Consider the following 15,530-nt stretch of genomic DNA (forward strand, 5'->3'; position numbering starts at 1 on the left):
TTTGGAGTGATGATAACAATTTAATGATCTTTCTTTTGCAAAGTTTTATCTATATCTTACAAGATAAGGAATCTAGTTGATTCTTCATTCAACTTGCCTATACAGTTTTCTAATTTGATGAAAGGTTGAATTAGAGTATCTCTACATTCAAGCTCTAAAAAGTCTATGTACTTTCTTATTAAACCCCACGACTTTATGGAGAACATTAAACATTATCAGTTTTACAAACTACAAAATCTTGGATCAGATCGCTGTCATAAATATGAGTTTATACTACTGCATTAATTTCTACAGTGTATAAATAAAAGTAATCTGCAGTGAGATGGCTGGAATCTGGTTCAGATAGCAAACACATCAAGCATCTAAATTCAACCCTGGCCTATGCAATCTTTAAAAAGGATCTGATTACTATCAGAAGATGACGATCAAGGTCTGCTACTACACATACTTTCAAGCCTTTTTCAAGCATTACCCACTCAGAAATTAGGAGAAAACACCCTACATTTATATAAATCATTATACCAATAACATCATTAAAAATAACAACAATAACACATACTAAGTGCTTATTATGTGCCAGACACTATGTCAAATGCTTTACTTGGATTTTTATTCCCATTTAATTCTAGTAATACCTTTCAGATAGACATATTATTATTCCAATTTACAAAGACATTCAAGGTCAGAAGGGATACAAAATTTTCCCAAGGTCATCCAGCAGACCCAGGACCTGGACCAAGTCTATCAAACTTTAAAGCCCATGCTCTTAACCATTACATTACATTGCCTTCCTAACACAAAATCAATGTTAAATCTCTCCAAAATGTCTTTGGAAATAATCTGTTTTTCTGATTTTCCTCTCATTATGAAATCTCAAGCTGAAATTAAAACCTCAGCATGACCTATCGTCGGTACAACTTACTTTTAAAAATAATGCTGATTGGAGTGAACCTTCATAAAAACAGGTCAGAAATACAGAATTAATTAAACCTCATTTGAATTATATAAAAATATAAATTCTGCAAAGTTATACGATGAAATTATGATGAACAATGGCAACACAAAATGCTCTTTGAGAATAGATGAGTTTGTGGGAAAGAAACAGAAACAGCATCCAGGATGGGCTAAGGGAAAAAGGCTAATGGGCTGGACATTTTTTGTTTTTGCATTTTTTGTGTTTTTTTTTTTTTTTTTTTTTGCATTTTAAAGTTGTGTTTTCAGTGGTATCTTCAATTAATGCTGGCAACTCAATAATTACCAGTAATGTGTGACAGCTTCTGAGACCCCATGGAAGCTCAATCAGACTCATAATTATGGTTGTGCGACAACGTAAATACCTTCAGCATCTGATTTAATTTCCTGAACTGCAAGAGTATCTGTGATGACAAGGGATTTGGGAGAGCTCCTTTCCTGACCCTGAGTGAAACAGTTGGTTTTAAGCTACTGTTAACTCATCTCAAGTTCAGGCCAATATTGATAAAAGAATATAATGTGGAGAAACATGCCCTGTCTTCATCTTGTCCAGCTGATCTTCTAAACAGGTATACTAATGATCAATTATTCTTGAAGGAGTATTTTTTCCTTCCACTTTCCTAGGTTGCTGATTCAGAGTTAATTGCTCTATGCCAATGGCAGTAAAGGGGATGTAGTGATTAGTATAACCACAGCAAAATGAAGCAACTTCTCAATTATTCACTTATTAAATTCAGTACTGCTGAGGGGAAGAAGGAATATGACACAGTAACCATACTTAAATATTCAGAATTCACCCTGAATCACACTGAATATCACGATTAGAAAATGAATTAAACTATTTATGTATCTGGCATATATGATATGATTAATATGAATTATGAAAATTTATTCTAAGTTGCAGTGTAATAAAAAGCAACTTGAAGTTATTTTTGCACATCAATTACGCAAATACCTGAGCTCTCAAAGTTGGAAATTTCCACACGTCACTGATAAAGTTCACTGTCTAATAAAAGGAAACTCTTATGAAATGAAAAGTACATTTCTAAAAGCACTGCATGAAATTTCAAACAACCAAAGATGACTTATAAACAAGTACTCTAAATTTATCAGCACACAAAACTTTCAGCTAGTCTCATTTTTTTCACATAGGATACTCTCAAGTGGTAAAGTATTCACAAGGTAAGGTATAGTAGGATTCTTTTGCTATTTTGCTTGACAGAGAGAACGCATTCTAGTTGGGTAGTTATTTACAAGGACATTTAAAAATAGCAGCTGCTTTTGATCTTAAGTTTTAAAAACCCATTACATTTGCTATAACACACTGGAGATGTTTTTTAAAAATTATAAAATATAATCATATTAACTAAAAAACTACCAAATGTATCTTTCTCATTTTCTTGGAATTAACCAGCTTTTAAAAGAAATATGATCTATAACAAAATTTAAAAGAAATTACCAAAAGATATGTTGAATTAAAAATCACTAATCTGGGCATCTAATTGAAAGAAATATTGCTAATTTGAGAGCCTGAATGGTATACATTTGGATCACAGGAATGAAATGTCAACCATCCCACAGCGAAAGACTGTGCTACTGGTAATGGATAAGTTGTTATTTTCAGAATTGCCAGGATGTTTCCTGACTTCAGTTCTCAGAAACAACTGAGACAAAAGGTGAGAAGTGGGATATGGGAGTGACAGGACAGACTGACACAGAGGAAAAAATGTGTTGGAGAGTTGGCCAGCGTGGGAGAACCAGTATTTCCTCCCAGTAGTGTTAAAATCAGTGAGATAAGAGCAAGAAACAGTGCTCATGCTGTACACTAATTTGCAAATAGAATGCTTTGTGATGGGAGAAAAGTGGCTCTTTTAAAAACTTAAGACTCTCCTGATAAGAAGAGATGGTGGTTAAAAGAGGCAGTGGGAGAAGAACTGGGTCAGAGCTTCCTTTGGGTTTTCATCAAGTCTGGGAGTAGAGCTTTTAAACGGACCTATTCACCTTGACCCATATTCATCAGAGACATTAAATATCCAATGAGAAGCCTCAGCCAGGGCTTCTACAGACTAGCAGCTCTGTGACCCCTGGCAGAGACTGGACTGGGTGGCTCGGTGGGCATTTGCTCTCACTGTCATGTCGTCTCACTCAGCACAGCTCCTGAAAACAAGTTTTCTTTCTTCGCCACCCTCACAGCAGCCTCCGTTGCCGCTCTGCGCAGCCTTGCTTATGTGTGATGAAACGGTCACCTCCCCTGTGTGTTCCTCTCCTTGTTCCCTGACATGTACAAAGTATGAAGTCCACCACCCTGAGCAGTGCTATGGGGAGGACGCAGAAGGGACCCACTAGAAACCTCGATCACTTTGAGTCATTTTAAAACGGAATCTTTTGTTCTGTGTCTCCACGGCAGCCAGAAAACGTGCTCAGAGAGAGACTGGACATGCTAATAACAAACCAAACGCTTCAAAGCTGTAGCATCAGTCCTCTCCAGCCTGCTTTTCCTGCTTCTAAAGAGGGAGCCCAGTCACCACCTTTCTATTTCAGTCACACTATGGTTCTGTGGGAACTGTCATTTTCCTCTAATGCGTTATCCAAGGCCCTAAAATAACCTCATTAGCTTCACTCAAGTTCATTGTTAACATAAATAGGCCAAAGGAGGCAGCCACGTACAGAGCACTTTAAGGGAACATCATCAGCACTGCTCATCTATTTATGTTCTAAACAGACATATTCAAAAAGCAGGAAAAAAATCCTTGGTTTTTCATATTATCAGGAAATATACTGTGGATAATTTTTAACTTCCTGGGAATGAATTAAGATGGCTGATAACTTTTGATTCAGTTTAGGCCTGACTCTCTCTGTCACATCCAGGTGGCCACTAGCAGAAGCTTGAGTAATGTGGAAAATATGTCTGTGCAGCTGCTGGCAAAGAAGCAAAATTATACTTCCTCAGAAACAGTGTGACAGAGTTCCTGCAAAGGAATGCATTGCTGGCTGATTTGTAAGCGGAACTGCCACTGGTATGCACCCTCCAATCCAACCCCAGCAGTCGCTGGCCATATCCCACTCTGGACTGCATGGCTGGAGCCATAAAAATAGAATGGTTCCATTGTGGATCGGGTGCTCGTTCTCGTCTGCCCTCCACGACGCAGTCAAGCTTAGGCTACAGAAAGAGAACAAGCTCCAAGGGACAGCAAACGATACCAGGGGATACGATAGGGCAGCGCTTTCCCCTTCACTGGTTAAGGACTGTCTCATTAGCTCAGTTTCCACAGTGACCTTTGCTGCAAACGTTAGCCTCAATTGTAGACTAAAGTCATTAGAACAATAGTTAACGACCAGTGGGATTAGTGATTTTCACTATGCTTGGCTTGCACAGAGGAATGCAAACATCTTTCCCTGGGGTGTTTCAGGACAGCTGATCAATTTGTCCTGAAAATTCTATTTCAGGAGTCGACAAACTTTTTCTAGAAAGGGCGAGATAGTAAGTAGTCTTTGTGAGCTACATATAGTCTCTGTTGACACCATTCAACTCTGTAGACACAGCTCCAAGGTAGCCATAGACAATAAGTAAACAAGCATGTCTGTATTCCAATAAAACTTTATTTATAAAAACATGCAGTGGGCTGGATTTGACCTGTGGCCATCGTTTGCTCACACCTGCTTTATCTAATGGCTATACTGATACTGCTACAAGAGTGACTGAGAAATGATCAAGACTAGAACCAAGTTGCTCTGGCAAAACTAATCTATGGTATTAGAAGCCAGAATAGTGATTGCTCACTGTGGGCTCTGAGGGGTTGTGGGAAGTATTGTAATTGGGAAGGAACATGAGGAAGTTTCTGGGCTATGGTAATATTCTGTTTCTTGATGTGGGTATTGGGGAAATTCATTGAGCTTTGTGAGAATTGTTTCATGAGTTGTATAATCTTCTGTGTGTATTTGGTACTTCAATAAACTATTTTTTTTAAGAAAGAAAAAGAACCAAGCTGTTTCAAAGAAGAAATGATTTCAAGAAAAATAAGGTAGAAAATCCTATTTAGAGAGTATGTGTTCAGCAAAGTGTCTGTGGGTTCTCGGTACTACAGTGAGGACATAGGCCAAATTTTTTTGTGTGCTATTTTCAAAAATCATGGTAAAAATACATAATATAAACTGTATCATCATAACAATTTTTAAGTATACAATCTAATAGTGTTAAGTATATTCACTTGTTGTGAAACAGATGTCTAAAACTGTTTTCATTTTGCAAATCTGAAACTCTATACCCATTAAATAACAACTCTGTGTTTCCCCGTCCCCCGGGCCCTGGTAACCGCCATTCTACTTTCTGTTTCTATGAATTTGACTACTTTAGATACTTCATGTAAGTGGAAACATACAGTATTTGCCTTTCTGTGACTGACTTATTTCACTTAACGTAATGTCTTCAAATTTCATCCAGGTTATATTATAGCATGTGACAGGGTTTCCTTCCTTTTTAAGGCTGAACAATATTCAAGTATATGTAAATACCACCTTTTGTTTATCCATTCATCTGCTGACCATCCTTTGGGATGCTTCCCCCTTTTGGCTATTGTGAATAGTGTTGCTATGAACATGGGTGTGCAAATATGTCTTCAAGACCCTACTTTCAATTTTTTTTGCTATGTCCAGAGGTGAGGTTGCTAGATCATATGTTAGTTTCATCTTTAATTTTTTTAAAGGAGCTTCCATTCTGTTTTCCACAGAGGCTACACCACTTTACAATTCTACCAATAATGCATAAGGGTTCCCATTTCTCTACATCCTCACCAACCATTTTCTGTTTTTGTGATAGTAGCATAGTCACATTTTTTAGAAGCCATTTTTGAAGGTTGGCAAGGCTTTACCTAAATTAAACCCTAAATATCAATGGCCTCCAAGAAAAGTACCTTAAATCTTTATTGAAACTTTATGTTTAAACTAAAAGACCAGCAACATTTTGATTTGACTTTACCTTCTTTGCTCAAAGTTTTTGAATTTGTTGAACATTCCTAACAAGTGAAATGCACAACTGCGTACTACAAGATGTACAGCAAGAGGAAAATTTTAAAGTTATATTTTCGTATCTTGTTTGAAATGCTACCCACGTGTGTGTATCTCCCAGAAAAGGCAACAATCTGATTACCAAAAAGGCAAGTACAAGGTGAGTACATAACTTATCATACTATCTTTGGTCCCACTATACAGGAAAAATTGGGAATTCTCCCAAATGGAACAAGTGGATTGGCATAGGTGGAAGCTAAGAATTCTCCAAAGTAATGACACAGCTAGGAAGACACTAAGGTGTGAACAAATCAGTGGAAGGTTAAACAGAAAAGCCAGGCTCCAGGACTACCACACTGAGTTGCCTACCTTGCTCTTCCAGAAGGACTCGTACGGCTGAGTTTTCCTCTACTTTTTTTCTGGCTGCTGCTTCTTCTTCTGTTGACCATTGCATATGATCCCTATCAAAAGAAAGAAAGAAAAACTATTGTAAAACATGCTTTATAATTGAAGAAGGCAGAAAAAGGGCAGCAGGGAATGCATCTTTCATTCTAGATTGGTCAAAGACAAATGAGAGAAACTAATTCCATGTGGCCTGAATATATTTTGTGTCAGATGTTCCTTCTGACAATGCTGATACAACCCTGGAACTCCTACGTTTCCTTTGTGTAAAATCTGGTTGTGTTGCAATCTCCAGCCACCTTTTAGAAATGACTGCTGAAGTAATGTCCCAGGAGTACTATTGGGGTGCATAATTCTTTTGGGTGCTAGTATGGTTTAGTGTATTTTACTCTATGGCTAAATTCATTTGCCTTTTTGTTAATTTATGAACATGGCATTCTTTAATAGTTTTTGAATTCTCCTCTTATAATACTTTTATTTTAATACTTTGCTGTCAAAGAGATTTGTTTTAAAATATTTTGTACTTATTCTCAGTTTTTAAAGTAACTTTAGACTTTTCTTATGAGCTGCCTTAATTTCTATAAATGGGTTCATTCTTGAGGGGCATCATTATGGTGACTGATAAATATTAACTGAGACATGTATGAAGCTGAGAATATGGACAGTTTATACGGAAATAATAAAAAAAATGTTTTGATTGGTTCTCTTGGGTAATTGCAGGTGAAGTTAGGAGCTGGATTGTGGTCAGATTTCAGAGGATCTCAAATGTGAACAGGTTAGTCATGTGCAAAACATAATAAAGCAGGGAAGGCACTGGAGGAAGGGAGACCAATTAGAAGACTGTTGCAATGATCTAGGACTAATGAGTCCCAGGACTAAGGTGGTGGCAATGGAAAACAGAAAGGAAGAGTGAAAGGAGAGACACTGAAAAAAACCTGTTGTCCTGGAGATTTAGAACTAGATGTTGCGGGGAGTAGAAGGAGTCAAGAATGATTTCAAGGTCTTAAAACTGAGAATCAAGAAAACTGGAGGTAATAATGACAGAATAAGGAGTTGGTTTGGGTGGAATGAGATAAGTTTGGAACTATTTTAAATCCTGTTTATGCAATCAGATATGACAGTGTGTATTCCGGTGACCTGCTTATAAATAAACCACTGAAAGGTGAGAAATTGCTTTCTTTTAAGAATTAAAACTGGCATACTGAAGTTCCCAAGAAAAGCAAGTGATAATGCAAAAATCAGAGTTTCCCAGACGAAAATTTAACTATTATTTCAATTAAAACCTAATCATTTACAACCCAAATAATCATTAGGCAGCTTTGTCACTTGCTATAATGAATAAGATTAGAATAGATTTAACAAAAAAAATTTTTTTATTGGGGAATATTGGGGAACAGTGTGTTTCTCCAGGGCCCATCAGCTCCAAGTTGTTGTCCTTCGATCTAGTTGTGGAGGGCACAGCTCAGATCCAAGTCCAGTCGCCGTTTTCAATCTTAGTTGCAGGAGGCACAGCCCCATCCCATGCGGGAATTGAATGGGCTGAACCAGCAACCTTGTTGTTAAGAGCTCGCGTTCTAACTAACTGAGCCACCTGGCAGCCCTAGATTTTTGTGTTGACTTATTTTAATATATGTGAGCAATCACATATATAACTTGGAGATGACTACTATGCTTTATATTCTGTACATATAAACATATACAGAGGGTGCCAAAAAAATGTATACACATTTTAGGAAAGGAAAAAAATATTAAAATTGTAATACTCAATATATACCGATAACAAAAGATGAATACAAGTCACGTTTGACTTCTGTATTTACAAGAGGTGCTCAAAGTGGTTACCATCAGCATCCAGACACTTCTGATTATGGTGAACTACTGCTTGAGCAACGTTGAGCAAAGTGTCCATTTGTATACATTTTTTTGGCACCCCAGGTATATAATATTATTAAAGGCAACAAATCATTTATTGAGGGACTAACGGGTGGCTCAGTTGGTTAGAGCGCAAGCTCTGGGCAACAGGGCTGCCGGTTGGATTCTCACATGGGACAGTGAGCTGCACCCTCTGCAACTAGAATGAAGTCAATGAGCTGTCACTGAGCTCCCAGGTGGCCAGATGGCTCAGTTGGTTGGGGCGCAGGCTCTCAACCACAAGGTTGCTGGTTCAACTAACAATGGCGACTGGACCTGGAGCTGAGCTGCGCTCTCCAAAACTAAGATTGAAAGGACAACAACTTGACTTGGATAGAGCTGATGAGTCCTGGGAAAAACCCACCATTCCCCAATAAAAAGTTCTGGAAAGACACTGTTCCCCAATAAAGTCCTGTTCCCCTTCCCCAATAAAATCTAAAAAAAAAACAACAAAAAAACAATCAATATCGTAAATAAATAAATATTATTTAAAAAATCATTTATTGAAAAAATAGTATTATTAAGCCTGGGACAAGTTTCTCACCTATAAATTTCTACAACATATAAGAAAGAAAATAGACCAATCCATTTCCCTGTAAAAAATCAAACTCAGAGACAATAAGAGTGTATGTGGTCTTTAGCTTTAAGCATTTGTTTTAAACTGTTAGTTTAACTTGCCTCTTCCTGAGTATTTAATAGACTTAGTTATTTCTTAAATTGCTCTAACTTCCTTACACTGTTCTTTATGTTGCTTCATTTTCTTAACTGCTAAGTGAGGGTAATATTATACCCTAAGCCACTGCAGAACAGATCTTCCACTGTACAGTTACAGAATCCCCACAGAAACCTATAAAATGTTCCTACTGTATTTATGGGACTTCCTCCAGACCTGCTGCTTTATGGTAGTTCTTTATATTAGAAAACTCTGATTCACGGATACCAAAACCCAACAGACAGCAATAAGAATCATTCAATTTTATAAGTAATAAATACAATTACAATAGAACTTAAGCATAGAGACAAATAACTAACAAACAAATAAATAATCAGGTATTTACAACCACCCCTACCACCACTCAAAGGAAAAAAAATGGCTCACACTGTTTGACCTAAAAATTATACTTCTGTGGATTTATTGTAACAAAGTAACTCAAACAAACAGAGAAGTTCTGTATAGAGAAGTATCTGTACAATGGTATTCACTGGAATACCAAATAAGATAGCAAAAAATTGGAAACAACTTCAGTGATAGGGTAATGAAAAAATTATGGTAACTCAAAATGATAAATGTGAAGGTTATGTAACAATGTGGAAAATTGTTACAAGATAAGATGAAGTTAAAATAGCAGATTCCAAAATTATATGTGTATTGTAACCACAGCTATATAAGGTCATATACATGTTCGGTGAAATAAAAATAATTATGTTAGAATAGTAGAATTAAGAGACAATACTTTTAAAATTTTCCTTAGTATTATAAATCTTATAATTATAAACATAATTATAAACTATAATTCCTTAGTATTATAAACTATATTTATATAAAAACAGTACTATATGTTTAAGACATATAACAACAGTCCTTAAAAACTTTATATCATCTTCCTTGGGGGAAAACCCAGGAATCCTTATATTAGAAAGGATGATACGTTTTCTTAAAGAACGAAAAAAAGTGAAAAAAGAGAGCTAAGCAGAAAAATACAAAACATACTGAATATTTTTTTGAAAACTTGAATTTGAGAAAAAGGCATCTCCAAAACAAAAGATAACATTTTTGAGTAAGAAATTTTCACAAGATGGCTGGTAGAGTTATTTTATAATTCTGTGGTAGTCACAAGTACTATAAGCCATGTGTGGGTGCGTGTGTCGTTGTGTGTGTGTGTCGTTGTGTGTGTGTCTGTGTGTGCATTTCCTATTCCTTTACATGTATGGTGTAATTGAATAATGATTCCTTGCTTTAGCTCTAAGTTGATGGCTATAACAGTTAAATACCTGTGCATTTGACTTGCTTTGGAAAAGTTAACACACACACTCCAGTTGTTTACCTTGAGTACTAATGTTTCTGAGGATCCTACCTATAGAAAATTCTGCTGAATGCAGTGCCACTTCCTATTATAATTTAAAAAATAAAACATAAACCAAAGCACCCAGTGTAAGCTATGTGGACAGAATGTTTTCCTGTCTTTGTCATTTACTATGTATGTAAAAGTCTCATTATATAACATAATTTAAGGACGACTTTAACAAATGCATCAGGTGATTAGTGATTAAAAATGAAATATTTTTAGGTAAAAGGAAGAAACTGAGTTTATTAGTTTCAGCTTAAAACTATTTCAATAATCTGTAATTCCATAACAAAGTCATATTTGTTACTAGTTATAACAGAAAATTTTCAAGAGAAAAAGTCTTACCAATCATTTAAATATCCTCATAAGTTAAATGCTAATTTTTCAGGTTCTCTTCCTGTATTTGAGCGCGCGCGCACACACACACACACACACACACACTTTTTTTTTTCTATATGGCTACAAAACCTTCATAATTATGACTTAAAACGACTTTGATTTTGGTCCTGACAGAGTACCTGGTAACAAGCTTACCCTCCTGCCATAAACAATGATAAGACTGGATAAAATATATAAAGCAACTGGTTTTAGTCATTGGACTACAGTTCAGACAGTAGGACTGTGGTCCTTAAGAGAAGAGAAACACAAAAGGTCAACCCCCACACTCGCCCTAGCTTTCTGTGTGGCTACACGTTCTAGATTGTGGTGCACCGGTGGATTCCAAGCAGAGAATACCAAATATAATAGCAAACAAGAGAGTGACTGTCCCACTGAGGGGCAGTTTTGTGAGTTGAGAAGGTGGTCTTTGCACAGCACAATATTGAATAAGAGGTTGCTGGATAGAGGGGAAGTCCCCTGAAGTCTGCAAGATAGTTCTCCAAGGGCTTTTCATCCACAGGACAGACTCCACAGGGCCTAGAGGAGAGGATTCTGGGGGTGATGGTGGGAAAAAGAAAACTGACTGGACACAGGCAGGGTAGGGCTAGGAGATACTAGAGTTCTGACTAAAGCAGAATGGAGAGCTCTCTGAACACCTCAGTATGCAGTTAAGACCTCAGAAATGCCACGACATAGGAATAAGAACTGCACTATATTTGGAACAATACCAGGTAGTCTCACTCTAACAACTAAAATTAAATATGACCAAGAAGATTTGGCAATAATTAGCCACTTGCCAGAAAAAAAAAACTCAACGCCTTAAAGGAAGACAACATAATCCAGATTCCATACAAGTTATCATCCATATTGACCACCATACAATAAAAACAATTAGCATGTGAAGAAGTAGAAAAATGTGATCCCTAATCAAGATAAAAGGCAGTCAAATACAGACTTTGAGAAAATCCAAATGTTGGAAGTAGTACACAGGACTTTAAAACAGTTTTAAAAAATATGTTCAAATATTTAAAAGAGGAGGTGGACAGAATGAATGAATAGATGGCGACACCTCAGCAAAGAAATGGAAACTATTTAAAGGAAATTCTAGAGCTAACCTATATACAATAACTGAAATAAAAAATTGAGTAGACTTAACAGTTAATGGACACCACAGAAAGAAAGGGTCAGTAAACTTAAAATCTTAAAGGTGTAGAAATTATTCAAAATGAAGAACAAAGTGAAAAAAAATTGATAACCTATGATAACCTTGGTAATCTATGGGATAATACAAATTAGTCTAAGAAATGCATAAATTGAAGACTCAGAAATAGAGATGGGAGAGTGAATAAAAAAAGTAAAGTGATACTGGCTAAAATTTTTCTAAATTTGATTTAAAAAAAAGGTAACCAGTAAATCTAGGAATCATAGCAAACCCCAGGCAAGATAAATACACAGAAAACTGCTGAAAACCAAAGATAAAGAGAAATCTTAAAAGGAGCTATTATAAATAGGGGAAAAGCAATGCAAATGACATCCAATTTTTCATCAGAAACAATGGAGGCCAGAACATAAATGAATGCCATCTTTAAAGCACTGAAAGAAAAATAAATCTGTCAACTTAGAATCTACATGCAGTGAAAAATATCTTTCAAAATTTTTAAATAAAGAGATTTTCAGATAAACAAAATTTAAGAGAATTTGTTACCAGCAGAATCTACACTACAAGAAATGTTAAGGAAAATGTTTAGGCTTAGGAAAATGATACCAGATAGACTCAGATCTATAGGGTGGAATAAAGAAACCAGAAGTAGTAAATATGTGGGTAACTAAAAACAGACAATCATTTTTTACTCCTTAATTTTTTAAAAAAATTACTAACTATATAGCAAGAATAATAACAATGAATTATAGAGTTTATAACATATGTAAAAGTAAATTACATGGCAACAATATAATTGGATGGATAAGTAGAATCACATTGTTGTAAGGTTCTTACAGTTTATATTATGTGGTTTTATATTAGAATATTAATTCTACGGTGTTTCCCCAAAAATAAGACCTAGCCCGACAATCAGCTCTAATGCGTCTCTTGGAGCAAAAATTATAGTAAAATAAGTAAAATAAGGCCAGGTCATATATAATATTATAATATAATATAATATAATATAATATAATATAATATAATATAATGTAACATAACACCAGGTCTTACATTAATTTTTGCTCCAAAAGACGTATTAAAGCTGATTGTCCAGCTAGGTCTTATTTTTGGGGAAACAAAGTAAGTAGACTGTTTAAGTTGAGGAAGCACATTGTAATCACGAGAACTGTGGTTCTCAAAGTGTGGTCCACCCTTTGAGGTGGTCCACTAAGTCAAAACTATTTTCATAATAATCATCTGTTATTTGCCTTTTTAATGTGTTGACATTTGCGCTGATGGTATGAAAACAATGGTGGGTAAAATAGCAACTGCCTTAGTATGAAAAAAGGCGGTCCCACCAAAATGTACTAGTGGTCATTGTATTCTATACCACCATTCAATGGGTGATAAAAAATACACTAGATTTTGTTTTTGTTTTTGTTTTTTAAATTCAATTCATTAAAGAACATGCTTGATGAAACAGTGAAAATTATTATATAAAATATTGACCGTTGGGTACACATACTTTTAATATGCTATGTGACAAAGTGGGAAGCACACATAAAGCACTTCTGCTGCATACTGAATGAAGTATGATGACGGACTTGTAGGAAAGCACTTGTACAAATGTTTGTATTGTGAACTAATCTAGCTGCTTTTTTTCATGGAATGCTATCTTTGCTTGAAAGAGCAACTGTGGACGGATTTGGTTATCTGGCAATCTTGAAAGTAAATGAAATGAACCTATCACTTTAAGAAAAACAAATGACAATATTTGTTGCCAAAGACAATTTTGTGCTTTTAAGCAAAAATTAGAAATTTGGAAGTTTGGACCTAAACCATGAGTTTGATAGTGTCCCAATATCTGGAGATTTTTCTTGATGAGAATAGAGGTGATATTAACAAAGGTGATTTTTAAATATTGTATAATGAAATGTGTCACCATTTGGAAGAGCTACATAAAACATGGAACCGAACTTTTCCAAATTATCCATACATGATGCTATAAAACGACGCATAGGTAAAAGATCCATTCAAAGTGCATGGCGTACCAGTGGACTATATATAGCAGAATACCAAAAGTTCGTTGATATATTTTTTTAATATGCTTTCATATTCCACATTGCAACTAAGAAACTACCACTACCGAGATTTAGTGGTAATTTCTTAGTTGCAATATGGAATATTGATAGTATAATATCAAGAAAAATACCTACAATTATCTTTAAAAGCTTTTAAAAAACTACGCTCCTTTATAAGTACATATCTGTGTGAGGCCAAATTTTCCTCATATAAGTCAACCTAAACAACATTATTACACCAGATTGAATGAAGAAGCAGATATGAGAATCCAGCTTTCCATTAAGCGAGACATTAAAGAGACTTGCAAACATTTAAAACAGTGCCACTCTTTGCACTAAATTTTTGGGAACAAATAGACATTTTCATTAAAATATGTAATTTATGTGAATGGGCGGGTAATGGGTTTATTGTTTCAAAATGAATTAATAAATATTTTTAATGTTTCAGTTTTAATTTCTAATATGGATCATATCAATAAATATAATCCACATAAATAAAAGGTCTTTGGAGTCCTCAATGATTTAAGAGTCTAAAAGGGTCCTGAGACCAAAATGTTTTAAACTATTGCTCTAGAATGACATCTACAAAATAATGCAAAGATGTATAGCTAGTAGAGAAAATAAAAGAACAGATGAGACAAAAAAAATAAAAAGGAAGAAAACCAAACAGAAATCTTTTCCAATTACCATTGTAAGATGCCATCAGTTGTAAGAAGTATCATGATTTCATGAATGTTATTTGGTTAAAAAACCTGAGTCTCAAAATGAATGAAGTAAGTTGTTATGGGTATATCAGCTAAGACAGCCATGCAGCGCATAAGGATGTCTAGGTCAATGACAGACCACACATACAATGGCGGTCCCATAAAATTACAATGGAGCTGAAAAATTCTTATTGCCTAGTGACGTCACAGCTGCTGCAATGTTGTAGTACAATGCATTCCTCGCGTGTTTGTGGTGATGCTGGTGTAAACAAACCTACTGCACTGCCAGCTGTACAAAGGGAGAGCACATGCAATTATGGACAGTACATAACACTTGATGATGATAATAAATGACTATTAATGGTTTATGTATTTACTATACTATGCTTTTTCTTATTATTTTAGAGTATACTCTTTCTACTTATTAAAAAAAAGTAAAACAGTATGCTGTGTTATACCTGCTGGCAGCAGCCTTGTACATCTCATGTTTATCTCATCTCATCATTTTTCTTGTGTTTGATTTAATCTCACATTGTTTAGATACGAATATTTACCATTTGTTACAACTGCCTCCAGTATTCAGTACAGTAACGTGCTGTATGGGCCTGTAGCCTGGGAGCAATGGGCCGTACCTCACAGCCTCGGGGTGTCGTAGGCTGTGCCATATAGGTTTGTGTTAAGTACACTCTATGATGTTCACATGACAAAATCGCCTCATGAAGCATTTCTCTGAATGTATCCTCCTTGTTAAGTGACTCATGACGGTAGTTAAACTTATTTCAATTAAATCTTTTCTACTATTGACACTAATTTATGGTGTTGACTCCTGGCTGCCCCTTCTCTTTTTGGCTGTAATAAATATTTCAGTTGA

At 35.5% G+C, this 15,530-nt stretch overlaps 1 protein-coding gene across 5 annotated transcripts in view; it reads right to left on the reverse strand.

The window, feature by feature from the left end:
* METTL8 (methyltransferase 8, tRNA N3-cytidine) overlaps positions 1 to 15,530 on the reverse strand; it is a 71,235-nt gene that overhangs the window by 16,716 nt on the left and 38,989 nt on the right. For all 5 annotated transcript variants that reach the window (XM_074337939.2, XM_019727416.3, XM_019727414.3 and 2 more), the window contains one exon: positions 6,346 to 6,437. In XM_074337939.2, coding sequence (XP_074194040.2) covers positions 6,346 to 6,437 — 92 coding nt within the window. The remainder of the gene's footprint in view (positions 1 to 6,345; positions 6,438 to 15,530) is intronic.

This window comes from Rhinolophus sinicus, chromosome 17 (assembly GCF_057876585.1).
Source record: "Rhinolophus sinicus isolate RSI-liver-muscle chromosome 17, RSI-T2T, whole genome shotgun sequence".
Lineage (NCBI taxonomy): Eukaryota > Metazoa > Chordata > Mammalia > Chiroptera > Rhinolophidae > Rhinolophus > Rhinolophus sinicus.